Source organism: Cataglyphis hispanica, chromosome 15 (genome assembly GCF_021464435.1).
Source record: "Cataglyphis hispanica isolate Lineage 1 chromosome 15, ULB_Chis1_1.0, whole genome shotgun sequence".
NCBI classification, from domain to species: Eukaryota; Metazoa; Arthropoda; class Insecta; order Hymenoptera; family Formicidae; genus Cataglyphis; species Cataglyphis hispanica.
The window spans coordinates 5,240,878-5,261,090 of NC_065968.1; the positions used below are offsets into that span (position 1 = coordinate 5,240,878).

The 20,213-nt window shown below is 30.4% G+C and overlaps 1 protein-coding gene across 2 annotated transcripts in view; it reads left to right on the plus strand.

Annotated features, from left to right (window-relative positions):
* Positions 1-19,431, plus strand: part of LOC126855087 (nuclear receptor coactivator 5-like) — a 36,998-nt gene extending 17,567 nt beyond the window's left edge. Inside the window, exons 3-4 of one of the 2 annotated variants that reach the window (XM_050602460.1) lie at positions 15,265-15,354; positions 19,378-19,431. In XM_050602460.1, coding sequence (XP_050458417.1) covers positions 15,265-15,354; positions 19,378-19,416 — 129 coding nt within the window. In that variant the 3' untranslated portion in view covers positions 19,417-19,431. Of the gene's footprint in view, positions 1-15,264; positions 15,355-15,656; positions 15,821-19,377 lie in introns of those variants that run through there. The other variant, XM_050602461.1, reaches the window with a different exon arrangement.
* The last annotated feature ends 782 nt before the right edge of the window (positions 19,432-20,213 follow it).

Genomic DNA, 20,213 nt, shown 5'->3' on the forward strand with positions numbered 1-20,213 from the left:
ACCTAGAAAACGAGATAGCACGGAACGCGCAGAAACCGATTAAAGGAATTCATGAATAACTTAAGAACGTTTCACGACGCACCTGCCCCCTTTTCTCTCCTTCCTTTCTTAATCTTCTTACTCAGGTTACGTGACAGTTTTGGGGTCGCTCGTACTGGTCTCCGGTAATGTACTCATTTAGACGAAACTGACAACGTTGATGTTGAAAGTCCAAAGTTGATGGAAGCGCGTGATGAGGGTGTTTCGATCTTAGATACTACATCCCTATAAAAAAAGCTTGCGCTACGTTCAATAATATTTGAAGGGACAACAGGATATAAATGCGGGTCTAAATCTTTATTTCGAAATATAAATTGACCGTCATTTTTTAATTTAGAAAATAAAACCTATAAGAAATATAGACAGACATACCAAGTAAATAAATTTATTGCATTTTAGAAATATTTTTTACTTTTAAAACTATTTATTTGTACATCGATCTCTTGTAATTGAATAAACCTTAGATGTGCATGTAATTATCTAAATTATGAGTTATCATATATTACATATTTCTCTCGTTTCCTTTTCATATGATATTCTACATATCTTGTCATTTGATACAGAACTGTCTATTTTTAGACGAGAGTAAAATTCTTGCTTTTGGCTTTATAATTAAATTTACGAGATATATATGGTAGGCGCAATAGTTAATTGAATTCCAAAATTTTGAAAAATCTCTCGTTTATCTTTAAATCCTCTTTGGCGAGAGCAACGACGTCGTATTGGATCCTTTAATTTGCTTGTAAAACGCGTGTGCAGAAATTAAACAAAAGTCGTAAAATCAGACGACCACGCCTTAGTACAGCCGCGAGAATCGTCATGTGAGTTTCGTTTCATTTAGACACTCATATGCTGCGTGACGTATAGAAGAGAGATTTAATGTTTTATGGACATTTCGAAAGATGATTTACGCGATATCGACTGGTTCGTGAGGATGCCCGCAGAACATGATGCAATTGTATGATAAGAAACGTTACACCTTTCTAATTTTCGTGCAATTATAGACAGTACTTTATCGTTGACGTAATGTCAACTTTAGCTATTTGTATTTGGAATTATTTTTATCGCGAGCCGTAATGCTGAAATAATTTTTTTAACAAAAATAATATCGCATAATGTTTATAAAACATTATTAAAATAGATTATTTGTATCACTAAATTACAATAGTAAGTTACCTTCAAAATATATATCCTTTTTCAAAAATATATCCTTTTTGACTTGATTGCTTCAATACACGCCTTTTTTTCGCCTACTGAAAAAATTGCCTTCAAATTCTTTTGCTCTCGTTGCTACCTGTAATTTTACATCTTGATTTTCTCTTTGTAGCTACAAGTTTTTGGAACTATAAAGAAGTCCTACTGTTCCAATGTTAGATCAGAAAAACTGGAAAACCATAGTAATATTTCCTTTTTTTTTACCAAAACCTGCTGGACAAAGAGATGGGGTATACGCCTTTTTAATGTGATTTTTAATGCGAATTAATTGTAAAGCATTGCGTGCAAAATTGTAGAACGCCTCGCCGCATGACATAAATCACGCGAGATGATCGAGAATTGGATTTCTCCCAAACGATCGTAAAATATTTCAAACGCAACCACTTCCTTTTTTCTCCTTCTTTCCATTTATGCTCACACCAATGGCATTAACCAGAATTTGAAATGGAGCGACCGCGGAGAAACGAAAGGGGGATAACTGGTTCTCTTCATTTAGTGCCTATGTGTGTTTATAGTCCAAAGGGAAATTAATCGCGAAATATACGAAATATTCAACGCTGAAATACGTGGAACATAACGCCTCGTGCTTACATTTCTTTTATGTGTCGACAAACGCTGTTTCAGCGAACGCAGTCGAGTACGACGGACAATAAAAGAATCGAGACAGCTGGAACGCCGACGTAATCGTAACTTTTTCTCGAAAATGAAAATCCAACATGTGGTACCGTGTTTTGCGTTTCGCATTTCAAGGTCGAATAGAGGGGCATATTGTATATACTCGTCACATAGAACGCACTTGATGATGCGGATCGATCTCCGAGACACCCGGTACACATGAGCGAGAGTAACGCGTGAATCACAGCGATTCATGGGACTGGATTTGCCGGGCGGACCGTTAATGAAGATAAAAATCTAATTAGCCGGCCATAAACGAACACCGGGAATTTTTAAGGCCGTCGCGCCGACATGTAGCCAGGCGCAAATTCATGAGCTTCCTCTACGCGCGGTAAAAAGACTTTTCGATGCTGACGTCACGCGGATGAGAATGCGGTCAGTCCGGATAGGATACGATAGTTTTAGAAGTATCGACCCAAGAGCCGCGATGCGATTAAAATATTCACCATAAACGATGGCCGTTCCATCAGATTGTACTTCTTGTTCGTTACTCGTGAATTATAGAAATTTAATCCAATAAATAAATCTGGGTAAGAAAAAAAACAATCTTGTTTTAAACATGTAAATTTTAAAATATTATTTATAAAAATGTTTAATATATTTAAAGAGAAAAAAAGAGAAAGAGAAAGAGAGAGAGAGAGAGAGAGTACATTTATCTTAAATTAATCATTATTTAATTTAATTAGATGAAGATAAATCAGTAAAAGAACTAAATATTGTAACAAATATTATAACGTTTAAGTGATGCTATAATATTCTAATTAATACAAACTCTTATTTTACAAATTTTATATTAATTTAGTAAATGAGTTTTATAAACAAACTTTTTCAAAAACTTAAATGAACGAAATATTTTAAAGAAGGAAGAATAACAGTAGAGAAAAAAAATCACCTGGCCTTTTTAAATGTTGCAAAATGAATTGAGTCAGTTAAAAAGTTTTTATAATTTTAATGTTTTTAAATTTCCGTGCATTGAAGCGTTGCATTGAAGTGTAGAGAAATTATGAAAAGTAAATTCAGTTTTTATAATTTATCTTTAGAAATTAACTCTTCATAAAAAAAATTGTTTTAAATTTGTATTATTGTCATTCAAACATATTTATTTTCGTGCATTCATCCATTTGATGTTACCTCTTGACTTTACTAGAGAGAGCAAAGACATTCGATGAAACGTATACTTTTCCTTTCTCTTTGGCATGTCAGGCGTCTTAATCTGTAAGAGGGAACATGCAGTTATGGGGGCTTGTTGAGCCTTATTAAGTATTTAGAAAGCATAAGGGCTCTGCATATTGCTCTACGGGCGCTGTTTAACCGTTTGCTTGAATTACCTCGCTTGAATTACCTCGTATCCCTTCCGCGATGAAGAAAAATATCGAGTATTTGCGAAAAAAAAAATTATCATAGAAAAATTAATAAGCGGCATATCAAGACTTAGAATATTTCATTCTAATATAAATAAAAATCGTGGAAACATAAAATATAAATTTTCTCTAGAAATTGTGAAGAATATATGCTGCGTTCTAAAATAAAAAAATAAAAACATCAATAAAAAAAAAAAAAACTTTATTTTTACCTAATCATTAAATTTGTGACAGTTGTTTTCTCTTATTTTCTTTTACTCATTTTTATTATCGCCATTGACAAGCCATCAAGTCAATTTTTGGAGAAAATTTGAGAAGATAAACAAATCCACTATTTTATTTGATAATTGCGTTCAATTCGGAACACATATTCTCAAGCACACGAAGAAGTATTGCATTCTTAGTACATCAATAAAAAATATGTCATATTAATCATAAGCTTGGCTAAGCGGTACATTATTGTCGCGAGTTAATCGCGATGATAATCAAAAAGGAATCGTAAACGATTAGACCTAAAAAGATAATTTTCTAAAGTATTAAATTTGCAATGTTTAAAAGACGGTATAAATATAAATATTACAAAAAGTTGTAACGCGATTAAAAGGGTTGCGTTAGTATAATAAAATAGAAAATCAAGGGTGCAGAACATGAGCCACTGATTTGGAAAAGCTTTGTTATATTATTCCTAAATTCGCAGCTTGAGCCAGAATCCCCTTTGAAAATGTATGTTTTTTTATGATTGTACTGTTGATACTTACAATGAAAAGATGCTGTGGCCCTACTTGTCAATATTTCTTTGCGTATCCTTTTTTTACACGATTATTTCCCAGGCACAAATCTTAATGGATCTTAGAGTATGAAAAATGCTGTAGCTGCATCATGTTAAAATATGTTGCAATATATAATACATATTCAGTTCATATGTTATGGGTAATTATAATTTACAAAAAAAATATTTAATATCAATTTTGCAGTCAAATATTATTATATTATTATTTTTATTATATTATTTCTATACTAATTATTGAAATTGGAATTATATTTTAAAATAAATATATAAGCAATAAAATTTTAATATGTTATTGCTTAATGGACAAACAAGTTACGTTATATAAAATAATTATGAAACACAATTAAATTATTTAATATTGTATATCATTATGTGCTCAATATTCTCATCAATTAATAAACTTTATAAATAATTAAAATACAGTTATTATTATTGCAAAAATTTACAATTTATGCTCTATTTGATCTACATAGAATATTTGACGTTACATTAATAGGACGTGGTGACGTATAATGTATTCATCTTGTAACGGAAAAAAATTTCATTAAATTTGTATATTTTTAATAAAAATATTTGTTTAAAAATATGATATATAATATGTTATCATTGATAGATGAAGTTTCATTTCAAAGTTGAAGAATAATTTCTATCAAACGACACTTGTGTCAAATACATATAATAAAATTGAATAGAAAAATGCCCTTTTCACTTACCTACTTTATTCTAAAAAAGTAGACTACTTTACTCAGACTTCTCGTATGAATTTCCGCGGTCTTAGAAATCGAACAATTGACGGAAGGTCAAGCAGGACGCCGCCGACATACGTCAAGAAGGAAGGAAATCTGTCGGTAGCTGAAACAAAAAGACCATCAAAAAGTAACAGACGTTAGCAAAACATCTGCGAAGAGGACGTTTGCGAACTTATGCCGGTAGAGATAGCTATCCGTCCGCCCAGTGTACATAAGGCTACACACATAAGGACCGCTAGACCAAGAGCGTGATCCTATTTCGAACAATAACGCAGCTAGAGACGAATAGAGAAAAGGGCAGATATAGTAACCCCTAATTTGTTCATCCACCAGATGGTGTCTCGTGACCAATGAACATTATGGCAAAAGTTGGTTCAAAATTCAAATTCAAATGCACGACCGCGTACACTGGTAAGGTGAGGTATAGCTCGCGGCTGCCTTTCTACTAAACCATTTTGATTATACTCATTACCTGGGCCCTACCTAAGCTCGTTCTCTCTCTTTTTCACTCTCTCATCTTTTTCTCTCTTTCCTTCACCGCTCCTCTCGCTCTAGTTTCGACTCCTCTTCCTATAAACCTCGTTTTAAAATGGTCGAGACGAGCAGACCTTCGTCTTCTGTTATTCCCGGAAATCGTGGATCGTTTTTGATAGACCATACATGTGCGTGTGTAACTCTTTAGGATTTATGATGGTAGACATTGGAAGGTGTGTGTGTGTGTATGTAAGATCCGATGGGATTATTTCGACGCATCTTTATGCCGGTTTTCTTTTAGTGATCTCAATTTGCCAGAAGATGTTCACATTTATGATACAATATTACATAACAAATACGAATAGATCTTATAAATATTGGATAAAAAAATATATAAAAAGAATCACTTTTTGCATTGAAGCTTATACCTGGCAATACACAGTCAAGAAAATACATTATATAATCGAATCACTTACATTCAGAATCAATATTTTTTAATTCATCTGAAAGTTGGTTACGTATATGTTATTTCTCAATAGAAATAAATTAGTATACGTTTTGAAAACGCAAATGCAATAAAGTACAAAATGAAAAATGCATTTTGCAGAAATGGTTATAGTACTCTAACAAGTAAAATTTCTGTTAACAAAAGTATATAAATATGCATATTGTGGAAAAGTAACTCTTCCAAAGAAAGATATCAACAGAAACGTATTGGTAAAATATAAGACAATATTGTTCCCATAGCTAGATTACTCCTAATATATTTCCATTAAAATTTACTAAAACGTAATTGATAAATTTTTTGTGCTTTTCAAAATTATTTTGTAATAATAGATAATTACAAAGCCGATATTATTTTATTTGTATATTTATTACGTAATACTAAAATGAGTAGTTTTTTTCACTCTCTTTTCCTCTCTCTTTCTCTCTCTTTTTTTCTCTTTTTCTCTCTTTTTCTCTTTTTTTCTCTCTCCTTTAGACAGTTAATCCTATAGAAAGTAATGATAAAATAATAATGATAAAATAATGAAATAAGTAATTAGTAATTATAGAATAATTTCATTAACAAGCTAATTAAAAGTATTTAATTTATGATATATGAAAGAGATTACATATAAAATTGCTATACTAATTATTTTTATTTCTTTAAAAAAGCAGGAAATAATATAATTAATTTATTATTTCCTACTCTCTTTTTTCTCTATTGAAGAAATATGACGAAGATAAAAATGTGCGCGCGCGTTAGAATTTATATTACATTTTAAATTATTTGTAATAATTGTAGTATTTTATATATAATTATGCAATGATTGTGCGTTAAATTAAATACATATTTGTAAAGAATTTTGCATATAATATTTTGTAAAAGCTGTACCATGCGTCATTCTATAGAAATAGATATCGACAGGCACAAAATGCAAGTGCAGTTGTACGGCGAAGAAAAGCGCTAACAGAAAAACCCATTACGATGCGATCGATTGAGCGTCGGCGCTCTAAAGCACAAAGCATTCGAGATTAATTAGGAATTGTAAGCGACGATGTGAAAATATCGGAAACTTTATCTAGTCCGGCCGTATCTAAATATAAATAGTAAAAATAATAATAACTACGATATAATGGAACGGAAGATTTAACAGAACAAGAAATGCGTCAGTGCAAATATCGAGAACATATTAATGCACAAATATACAGACGCGATGTCGCGAGTGAAATCGCTGCGCCTGTACCGCGCGTGTCTAATTACATAAAATTTATGGCAGCCTAAGAGAAATCTTTACAGCATGGTAAATGTCTAAATATAAATGCTAGTTAAGCGCGGAAGTCACACACACGCGCACACACAGAGCATCGCTCACGACAGTGTCCGCGGAAACGCATTGATCGATGGGCTACAGCGAGAATGCACTTTACATGTAGCAACTCTAGCTCGCATAAGTAAATGTGAGCGTAAAAGTTTACGCGCTTGTCGATCATACATAATTTCCATGTGACGCATTTTGCGTTAGGATAAAAATTAACTGTTGATGTATTGAATCAACCTTGGATATCAGCACGATATATAGGTCATTAGTATTATTTTTAACTTTTTATTAATGTTATAAGAGAAGAAGAGAGAAGGATACAAGAATTGTTTTAATAAAATAGCAAATTTAATTATTAATATAAAAGTGTAAAATTAATTGACAATATTTCGCATTATTATATATTATTTATGTAATCCTCGTTTACTTCATCCATGGTTCGTTAGTTTTATAGAAAGCTCATAATATTTTCAGTTTTTTATTTCCTTTTAGACTGAATACGTCAGATAACAATAGCAAATAGTTTCTTTAATTTTTGCGAATTAGAAGTTTCTGACATTTTGAAATTAGAAATAAATCAAGATTTGATTGGCTCAAATCTGAGTCAATATGGTGAGTTATATTTGGCGTGTGAAAAGCATTAGAAAATTAAATTATAAATTATTTTATTTTGTTGCGATTCTTACGGACCATAATTATTTCTTTAATAACACATAGAATTAAATATATTTTATCTACAAAGCTTTATCATTTGAACGTTAGGTGATCTAAATATAATTCGAATTAAGAACGTGTAATAAAATAATCGAATCGCAGATTTGAATAATTGCATAATGAAATATCTCATCATATATATCAATCGTTTAATAAATAATTAATCTATAATGTTTAAAATATTTGTATAATTTAATATTCCTTGTAAATATACATATATATATATATATATATATATATATATATATATATATATATTATAATACTAAAATATATCGGCAATGAACTATCAACAATCTTGTATTTAACAATCTTGATAACTTTTATAGCGCGCTATTGTTTACGTGTCACGGCCTTGTTATCATTCGCATAGTGACACTTGAATAGTACTGTAATAGTGTGAGACATTCTGTCAAATTTCTTTTATACTTGATATCATTCGAATGGCGACACTTGAACAGTAAGGTATAGTAGTAGGGCAAAACGCTTCGTATTTCCTCGATAGTGCGCGTGTTACGTTTGTGTATGCGTACTTTGCACGTCAATGATTCGTTCCCTAAGGTAAAGGGGATGCATAGAAATACACCAATAGGCTATGGATATAGAAATATATGGCCCCATTGGTGCATTTTTCTGTAGTTTCCTTATTGCAGGAAACGAATCGTTGCAGTGTATGTATATTATATATATATATATAATATAGTATATTATATATATATAATATATATATATGCAATATATTATATATAGTATATATTATATAAGTAGTATATAATATTATATATTATATATTATATATATTATATATTATATATAATAATATAGTATATTATATATATATAATATATATATGTAATATATATATATATATATATATATATATATATATATATATATATATATATATATATATTACAGAGTTACTCGACTAGATCGATAGAAATTGATGCAATAAAATTTAAAGGCATCCGTAGACGTGCTTTATTAAATTATGACATTTTCACATACCTCATGTTGCAATAAATTGCAAATATATAATTCTTATAAATTCAATATTTCTAATAATATTTCTAATATATTTTTAATGTTCAGACATAGGGAAACCGGCGCGCTAATTAATTATACCGTTGTACACAATTAAATGTTGTCGGTCCAACAAGCAGCCGAAGTTTCGATTAGAATGCACTTTCCAACTGCATACACATAATATTCTTTATGTGTACGGTCATGTTAAGAAGGTGGTGAGAGGGGACACTCACTGAACGACATTGTAAAGCGATTTGCGACATGCGCGGCAATTATCCGCTCCCCGTCTCATTTGCGATTGTAATTAAGATCGGTGCTGGCGCGAGCGCATTGGAGCCCGTTGCGCCAATCGCAGCTGATTGTGACGCGATCCGGTGTGAGAGTTGCGATTTCATTACGCTGCTATGTCTCTCTCTCTCTCTCTCTCTCTCTCTTTCTCTCTTTCTCTATCTCTCTCACCGACTCGTCGCGCTACTCGTTTAATCCAATTTTTTTCCGTTTTGCATCATCGTTGTTTGCTGATTTTTCTCAATTATATTGCAATGATAAATACAGGCTGCCGTGGCCAAATTGCTAAGGAAATATCGGAAGATTACATCAAGCAATAATATTATTGCGCTTACTTTAATTTTGCGTCTTTATGCTCTTCTATGCTAATTTTTGTAATATATTGAATGGAATAATCTTTGAATAAGAAATATATACTGCTTAATAAAATCAGGAAGCTTAAAAAGCTTACTTAAAAAATAAGAAGAAAAGATATAAAAGTATTATATAATTTTTAAAATTCTCTTGGTGTCAAATTTTTAGTAGTAAAATTAATATGTTCAAAGACCATAACTAAATACATATATGATATCGATTGAAATATACAGCTATGCAACTTTGTTTAATCAAGTTGCACGAAAGTATGGAGAACCGCCGGAGGTATTTGGCGGGCGAGTCTTATCGATAGATGTAATTATGGGTCAATTAAATTAAGTACGTATGTCTGAGTGTAGAGGAACAACTTTCGTCATTCGTTATTGATATGTCGGCGTTCAGTGCGATTTGCGTTATCTGCGGCGATACATTGCCGTATTACCGTTGCTATTTATCAAGTGTGAAACTTATTTCATTTCTAGATTAATCATAATAAAATATTACATTAGTAAAATATACATATAGTAAAATATTACATTAGTAAAATATATTTCTAGATTGATCATCGTAATTTATTAACGATACATAATTTTTTATTCAATTTTTGTGTGGTAATAATGTGTAATTACTTGAATTTTAAAATTCAATAAGAAATTTAATAAATTATATAAAATTTTATATAAGACATAGAGTAAAACATGTATTAAAGAAAAAATTATTTTTGTTTAAGAACTTGAAAGAGAGTATTGTATTGTCCTTTAATTTTCTAAAATTATTTTCTCAGATGATTTTTATAATCTTAAGAAATATATCATGACATTACATCTTATAACCCAAATTTTATAAGTTTCATATTTTATACAAAAATTACGAATAAGCGCATGTTTCAAAAGCAAAATAAATATTCTAAAGAAAAAAAAAAAATATTTTAAAGAATTTTGCAAAAATTTCATACGATATGACATCTTATACACTATTATTTCATTTTGATGCACTAACTTTTTTTCATAGTCACGTTTTGCTTTTATTCAGCTACTGCCATGGTCGAAACTTTATTTTGCGGCTTGCATGATCTCGTTTTCCTCGAAAGAGCGTCTGATCATGATAATCTACTGACAGGAGTTGTGCGTCACGTAGATGCATTCATGCTCGTTGCGTGACTTCTCCTCTCTTTCTCCTCTCTCTCTCACTTTCTCTTTCTTTTCCTTTTTGCTGATCACCCCTTAGATTCATCGCACTTACTTGCGGGATGTGAAATGCAAAGAAAACGTGCATACGCACGTGCGCATCTGGTGAAGGAACCGAAAAAAAGCGTAAGAGCACGCGCATGTTACATCACGCACATATTGTCTTGCCACGTTTGATTGAGATAAAATTTCAAAAGGAGACAATTGTGTATTTGTGTGTGTGTGTGTGTATGTGTGTGTGTGTGTGTGTGGGGTATTGATTAACATAATATTAATAAAGTTTTGCTAAAACAACTCTCTTCTTATTTCATTTAAATTTTTAAATAAAACATAAATTTCATTACATTAATACAATTTTTATCGTTACGTAAAATTTTTCTTTAAGTTACAATCAATATATCGCTTTAATCTGTTTGCCCTTTTGCCTAAATAAATCTTAAATTTCTTTTAAATATCAATTTAAATCGTTAATTATCTTGAAATCCATTATAATACTAGTACAGAAATAAGACGAAAGCCAAAACACTCTTTTAGAAATGGAATCTGAAAACTACAGAAGAGTGCTTTGCGTCGGTCACCACATGTTGCAACTTTTCAGAGAGGGAGATTAAGAGAAATGGAGGGTGAGAATGAGCCTTATTATTGCTGCGTGGCAACTTCCACGCGATACTCTCCTGCGGAACTCTTCGGTGCCCTACTTTTGCCGCGTCCACTTGTTTCCTTTTCACTGTCTATTACTTTGTACCTCGACACTGTTGCGATTACATTTCCTGAATTAAACGCGCGGCACGTGCAATCTATCTTGACCGGTCAGAGAATTCCGCGACTCAGATTGCAACGGCAATCATTATAATGTGACAGATGTACCGCTAAATTATTGAGATAAATTATTGAGAACCGAGTGGCGACAAGTTTTAAGTATAAGTTTCATCAACCAAATATGTCGCTGGCGGTAACATAGCGCGATGCGGCGCCAATTGTTTTGGTCTATAGCAGATAATTTCGATGCTTATAGTAAACTAATTGGATAATTCTGCGCGGGATTAGGCCGCGAACATTTAATGATCTCCGTACGGAGGCAATTGGTGAAACGTTCCATCTCGCTCCATTGAAATTTGAAGAGACCGCGGTGGTGCAATCTATATTGCATGACTGTATTGTAATTACGGTATATTATTCTTGCACGGTTTATAAATTCCACGTAGGAAGACATATCTTTATATAGCAGGGCTTCTTAAATCGATTTTTCTTTTAAGGGCGGATTTTCTGGTAAACCTTTTGGAAACTTTTTGAAAATTTTTTTCTGTGAAATAATTTTTGTGTTATAAACAATTAAAACAAAAGGTTAATTTATTCCAAAAAACAAACTATGAATGATAAATTTTATCACAATGTTGTGAAATGTTTGTTGGCTAGAATTACTCGCGATAAACTTTAAAAATTTTTCTCGCGCAAAACAGCTGATTAGACATATTTTCATATATATCAAATATCAAAAACTTAAACAGATATTTTAAAGATATTTAGTGCAAAGCGCAAAAGCATGTCACTTTTTCAAAGAATAACTATTTTTAAGATGCATTTGTCTATAAATCACAAAGAAAAATGATTGAGGAAAAAATGATTGAAAAGGAAATAATTTTAAATGCTATTTTTACTGTTTATACTTAATTTAATCGTCTAAGCTTCTTTTAAAAACAATATTAAAATTTCTTACATTTTTATGGCGTTGTCTACTCTCTCTCACTTGAGAATTAAAAATTATATTATTTTTGCATACACAAATCTATTCTTTATATAATTTTTTATATATAACTAATAAAATCTTGAAACTTTGTAAATCGTCTTTTTCTAAGAATATTATATGTAAACTCAAATATGCTGCTTTCTTACTTTATGTATGCATTACGAATAACGTCGATATGTTATCTTTTTTATCTTACAAGCGTTTTTGATAACATAATACAAATAAGGGACAAATAAACTCATAATATCAATAATAGGCCGATTATCTGCTTTATAAACAGAAGCTGTTCTGTTTATAATTGGCGTTATAATCCACTAAAAAACATATATATTTAGATTCATAAAAAATTAAATATATATATTCTCTATAAACATATATATTTTCCTTAAAAAAAAACAGGAAAAAGAATAAAAATATTTTATCAAAAATTTCGAAAAAAATCTGTTATGTACGAAATACAGTATAAGAATACAAAAAAATTATTTAAATTATTTAATTTAGATAAGTAAACTAGAGTACAGCTATCTACAGAATATTTAGGAGAAAGTAAAAGAGAAAATAGAAAATCAGCAGGAAATATGACAAAAGAAAGCAATAGAAGAGCTCTTGAAGATGAACAAGAGAAGGTTCATAGTCAACAATTACAAAGGTTTGTAAAATATTCGCTTTTAGGTATACCACAGGTACATGAAATTGTATTCCATTGAAATCCTTTGGACTTTTTCTTAAGAAATTATAACGGATAACATTTCTTTAAAAACTAATCTTTTCTGGAATTTATTTACGAGATGTACACAATATAAGTGTAGGAAAAGACGTGCTACGTCACAGGAGAAAATCCAAAGATTGTAAAAATGACACGATATGTCATTATTTTCTTTGCCGTTTTCGGTTAAAAGCAACAAGCCGCTTAATTCCCGTGGTTAAAAATAAGGCCCAAAAATTAATATTAGTATAATTAAATTAAAAGTTCTGACGCTATTAGTAAGTGAAAGAGTATTTTAGATCAGACATTATATTTTATTTATTCGCGAATAAGCATAAGGATCACAAACATATGAATTTGATATTGAAATATAGAAGTCAGTCAAAATTATAATTGTGTTATAAATAAAATTATTTTGCATTTTATAAACAAGATTTAAAATTTTCGACCACATTTGTGAAATTGTTATCACAAATATATTTTCTTAAATTTTTTCTTACATAAATATGATATTTATATATATATAATATTTGTAGATAGATAATATATATTTGTAAGAATTTATTAAAACATAACTACTCTATTTTATACTTAATGCCAAATTTATGATATTTTGTGCTCGCAACAAAATTTTTTGCACCTGCCGAAAGAAAAAAATCGGGTTTGTTACATAATTATGAAGTATGAGAAAAGATGAGAAGAGGAAACTGAGATATCGCTATAACAACGTCTCAAATTACTCTTCATAAAATGGCTCGGAAAAATATCCTTGTACTCACCTCAATATTACACAGAAAAAAAACGAGCTAGCAACGAAAATAAATAAACGAATGGCAGGCATACACACACACACACACACACTTGCTATAGTCGACTTAAATAAATAGTGATCAGAATTCTGGCAACTACTATTCATCACACTTAACGTGTAGACATTAAATCAGACAGTATTAAAATTAGATTTTTGCTCATTTTCTACAGAAAATATCCTAACATTTATAAATCAAAATAATAGAAATTTTGCTGAATGTAAGTATAATAAAAATACGTTTTGCAACTTTAATTTTTGAGCAACTGTTTTTTAAATATAAAAATTTAAGGCTAGGTAATTACAAGCTACATTACCACAAAATAAAAAGTAATTATTTATTAAAATCTAATTACAAAGTAATCACAAATTACATAAGCAAATGCTAATGATTTTAAATTTTATTTAAAGTATGCAGAAATTAAAATCTGTGAATTCTAAACTGAAACTGTTTAAGATGTATTTAGGATTGACTCTTGAAAAATGATATAAACGTATCCCATATAAAATACATTATAATAATAAAAAATAAATCATTTATCATTCTCTGAAATTGTAAATATCACATAATTAATTTATTCTATATTAAATAAAATTTATTCCATTTCTTGATAGATGACAACAAAAAAGAAAGCTAAATGGAAATTAATTACATTTATATTCTTAAGATTGATAATGTTTGTGCTACGAAATATTTATGTCAAAGTACCGTTATACACAAATAAAAATAACCACCATATTTTTATGACCTCTTTTGTTATTGAAAGTATATAATCATTCTGTTCTTATCATAAATCAATTAATGACTTAATAATTATTGAAATTTTAGTTGACTATTTGATGACCATCCTGCTCTCTTTTGACAAAAAAATTGTCTAAGATTAAGCAGATCACAGAAAACGAATCACATAGTAGAACCTGTCGGCTTCCAATTTATTCCTAATGCATAACGCAAGAAAATGAATGAAATACAAACGTAAACTGTGAGATCACATTGTCAGAATAACTTATCATCAGTGGAAAGAAATCATTTAAAAACGAGAAAGACTTGGGTTCAATATCCGATATAGCCACTCACACATATACATAGCTGAACTAATGTTATTGATTTATTCAAATTTGTATTTGAGTAGGAAAATAACGATTATTAAATTGCAATATTAATGTATATAAATTAATTACTGAATTGATTACTTAATTTTAATATATTTATATAACGCAACTTATTTCTCGTATGAAGGCCATTATCAATTAAAATTCTTAGTACAACGACTAACCGTCGGTTTAACCATTTTCTCTCGAATTAAAAATTTAATGGGCTTTCAGGGAAGATTGAATGGAAGAGTCACGCGGCATGAGGATCGCAATGATCTACAATTAGTGAATTTGTGCGTACCTGCAAGATCGGCGATTGTTGTAAGTAGATCAATCGTGATGCTGCTCGACAAGTTTTTAAGCTAATTAAAGCTTCAGAATAACAAAAATCCACATGTCCATTACGGCAATTGCACACTACATTAGCCAATATTTGAATTCATCTTTATGTTGTATTCACCTATATAGATTGTTACACGTGTTCGTAATTAAATATATTAAATCACGCAGCACAAATTTTTTTTTTACTTTGCATACGATAATCTTTACAACACAGTAATTAAGAAAACTTTGTATTATTTTATATATATAATTAATAATTGACTTGTTTAATCCGCTTTTAGTGACTCGATGGTTACATTTCTTGTTAACACAATGCATTTTTAAATAAACGATGCACGTTAAAAAAAAATATACACACACAAATGGTTGGGGGTTACTGTTGTAGCAGCACTTTCAAATCAAAAATGAAAATATTAAAGCGCACTATTCACACATTAACACTGAAGTCCACTGAATTCTCTGTTCTCGGTTCTCTAGAACCGATCACTGTGATGTTTCGCATTAAACTGTGCAATACTCTATGTTACTGGTTAACTAAGAATGCTATTCTATATATGGTAACCATAGATGTAAGTTCTGTAAATGTCGCGTAGTGCGCATGTATTTTGATATATCAAAAAACACGCACATAACCTATATGCACCTAATCTATACTACTCGACTAGGAGCAACCTAGGCTAACAACATCAGTCTGCCGATGCTTAGTATCTATACTGAAAATCTATAACATACTGAAAGTAAATATCTGAAAACGCATCTTAAATATAAGAGAGAAGAAGGAGAAAGAGAAAAGAAGGAGAAAAGAAGAAGAAAAGAAGGAGAAGAGAAATGCAAACAAATAGGGCTTTTTAATTTATTCTATACTAGTCTTATTCTGTACACTAAAAATGAAATAGATGTATATTTAAAAGTTGAATAAAAAGAAAGAAAAACAAAAAAATGCAAGAATAGCTACAAAGAACAAACTTATTTAATTGTACAATGAATACTTCTATTTCATCGGAAAGAGACAACCAGTCCAAAGTGTTGTGACAAAGAATTCTTTGTACCCCTTTAATGTTTTACAATCAAATATATACATAGTTTATATACACAGTTTGAAAACATTTAAAAGATTGTAATTATTAGGGAGACAATGCATTATTCCATAGTTCAAGAACGTTTGGATCATAAATTATTTATTTATAATAGACTGAATCGACCATCTTTATGATGATTTTTCCCGAATATATTATAAAGTTCACTTTGACATCTCTAATTTCTTTGATATTAAACGTTTTTAATCTATAAATCATTTTTCATCATATAAAGCAATAATAATTTTTTATGTTATGAAACAATATTATTTGTCACATAAAGTAATAATAATTTTGAATGAAATTTCTTTTATTAAAAAGAAAATTTACTAAAAATTATAAATTAAACTCTGATAAAAAGAAAAATTATGTTAATAATAAATTTCTAAATAAATTAACAAATATTTACAATTTGATATTACAATAATAAATATTTACATGAAATTTGCAGTATTATATACAATTCAATATCTTAATACAAATGTAATTTTTTATAGAGGAATAATAAATATATAAATATATTTTTATTAATTTTGTTTTTGACTAAATAATTTATTTTCTTTGATATTTAAAAAAAAAGGATAAGTCTGATAGATTTGAGATTTAAATTTACGTTAAAGTTAATTTTTTGATGGGTATCTTAAAGTACTCCGAGTTTGTATTTGGAGAAGTATTAACTACGTGAAGGCCGAGTATCCCCGACAGCTGCAGTTCGCCGTTGTTCGGTGGTGGGACGGCTGCGACTTGCATTAGTGCAATGACGGCCTGCCACGGTATGGCAGAAGGGGAGGTTCCTGAAGTAAGAGAGAAGAATGAGAAAGGGAAAGGATCTCTTTGTCCTCATCAAGATCCTTACGGCAGAGTATTTTCCATTGGCGTAGGAGATCAACCAAATAATTGTTCTTATCTCTTCGGATAATGTCATAAAATTTTTTCATGATATTATAATTTATATAAAATCGAAAGTAATGTAGGAAAGTTATAAGCTTTTACATAACACAGAGAAAACACTTTGTAATACTTTATCTGAAACATCCTGTATAAATAATTACATACTTATAGTATAAAAGAAAGTATTTTTAAAATAATTATATTTTAAATCAGATTTGCTGCTTTATGCTTATATTAGTCAATAAATTGGCAAGGAATAATATCTAAAAAAAAGTGTGATATTCGATAACAACATCCATTATCAATCAAAAGCAAAATAAAAATTTACAAGTGCAATTAAATTGATTTTATAATATCACGAATTGTGTTAGTCAAGATATAACATTTATTTACGACATTAACAAGCACTTGGCAGCATGTAACATTTAAATATTTACTTTTATTTAATTTTAAGAATGCGCATATATTAATTTAATATAACATTCCCCGAATTTATTTTGAAGAAACAACAATGGTTTTACGCCATTGCTCTTTGAAACTGGCAAACTAGCCACTCGCAGCCCTGCTGCGTGGCGGTTAACTTCTGCCAGATTCCAACTCCGAAGTATTGTTACACCCTATTGCTATTTTTTGACAGGTACCAACGCGCGTCCTCCTACGTAGGAGGGATTAGCGTGTAAAATCAGAACATGTGTGCCGCTTCTTTACGGGCCCGCGAGTGCGAGTCAGGCAGAGAGGGTCTGGGGCGAAGAAGGGCGAAGAACCTCTCTTTCCTCACTCCTTCATTGGTATTTTATTATCGGCATCCTAGTCACAACCGAGATACTCGTTCTTTGAGCGGACTATTAAACCCGGGGATGATAAATTTTTATAAAGCTATTCCGCCGTTAATAGTCATTTACTTTTGGTCAGGTTTCTTTGAAACCTGTTTTTTAGAGGGATCGAAGGTAACGCATATGCGATCTCATTGCGTGATGTTTTGTGATCATATCTATACCCGCAAAACCTACTTGCTTCCGGATTATTAATCAATATTCTTTTTTAAAACGCTTTTCGCCGTTAGATTTTTGACATGTGACAAGCGATATGTGAAATATTAGATTGTATTTGCATATATTGAGCAATTGATCAATGAAATAGATTTTTATTTATTGTCCATCTTGTATTTCTGCGAGTGAAACAAAGAGCTGTATGTTTATTATATTTTACATAACATATAAAATTATAATTGTTTTAATATTACAATTTCTTTTATAGATTAATATTGTTAAGTCACATCGTAAACAAGAGATTGTACAATTAAATAATTAAATGATTGTTAATTTCATTATTTTTTTATTTTTTTTGAAATTACTTTAAAATATTTTTCTTTATTTAAATATTGTTTTTAAATTATAGTTTTCACAAAAAATATGTTTTTTTAAATTTTAAAGTGATCTTTATAATACGGTTGAACTGATTCTTTGCATATATATATATATATATATATATATATATATATATATATAATCAACTTTTAAAAAAGATTTTTTTTATTGATTTATGAAAATTAAAATCTACAAGGGAGTAAAACATGCATACCAGAAGATCCAGGTGAAACTTTATAAGGTTCCCTATAGTTTTTCGAGAGTACTCCTCCCGAACGAGGCATATACATTAAAGTAGTCTTAAACTGATCTGACTTAATTCTGTGACCACCCTCAAGACATGCAAATAACTTCAAAATTTTGGATACAAGAGTCATCTTTTCTTTTATTTTCTGCGTTTCTCTCTTTCTGTCTCTTTTTCTCTTTTCCTCTGCCTCTTCTTTGTTCAGACGCATGAGTATTTTTGAAAAAAATAATGTTTCTGTCAATGTCTGAACTGGCTATTATCAAAAAATTGATCAATAAGGCTTAGTAAAGTTAAGTCTCGATAATTCAAGAAACTGACCGCCTTGTTATAAATCTCGAAATCTTTTAAAGTAACGCGCCTTACCTGAGAAATTCTTCCTCGCCTCTCGAGCTAAGATTTTGCATCTTTGATTCGAGATAAGGATCTCCCACCCGCGCGCGTCGAACACGGCGATGTTTGACGAGGGGCGACAGGGCGCAAGGCGGCATGAATGTGCAACGAATCTTTTTCTCGCTGCCTCTTTACACTTGTTTGATCTGTGAATGCGCAAGTCTCTCGCGCTCGATCACGTGCCACCCTTGCGTAGGATCAGCGTGAGAAAGACCAAGGAGATTCGACGCACGGAAATTGTTCAGTTAGGAGAATTATCGTTCCTTTTCGAAGAAAACGGAAGTGAGTTGCTTTTTTTGCGTCAGAAGAGATAGGAGTAGGAATGTCGGATATTTTAAGGGAAGAGTGTGAATAATGCATATATTCGTAAAAAATATAACATATATATTCTGATTTTTTCAGAAAATTTAAATATAACAATTTTTTTTTATATCAACAGCTATCGTAAAAGTTGCTGAGTCTTCTTGAAAACTTTCTTGAAATAATAAATATATTTCGAATTACATTTAATTATTTTATGACGGACGAATAAAAATCTAAGACAAAATTTATCAGGAGTATCATGCTTTGTTTTTGGAATATATTTAAAAATAATCAGATTGATTAATATTGTGATTTACACGCTATGCATTATTGCATCTCAAAATCAAAATAGATAGTTTCAAAAATTGTGCAAATTAATTACTATTCACACATTTATTGTATTTCTATCGATTCTAGGTGCGGTCTAGCATAATCTCGCAAGATTTCGAAGTTTTTTGTTTCTTCGATAAAGCAACGATGAATTCCTTTCATGCCTTCACCCATCGAGAAACGCGGTAACGCAATCTCAGTAACCAATAGCGTTGTCGGTCGACGGGTGATCTC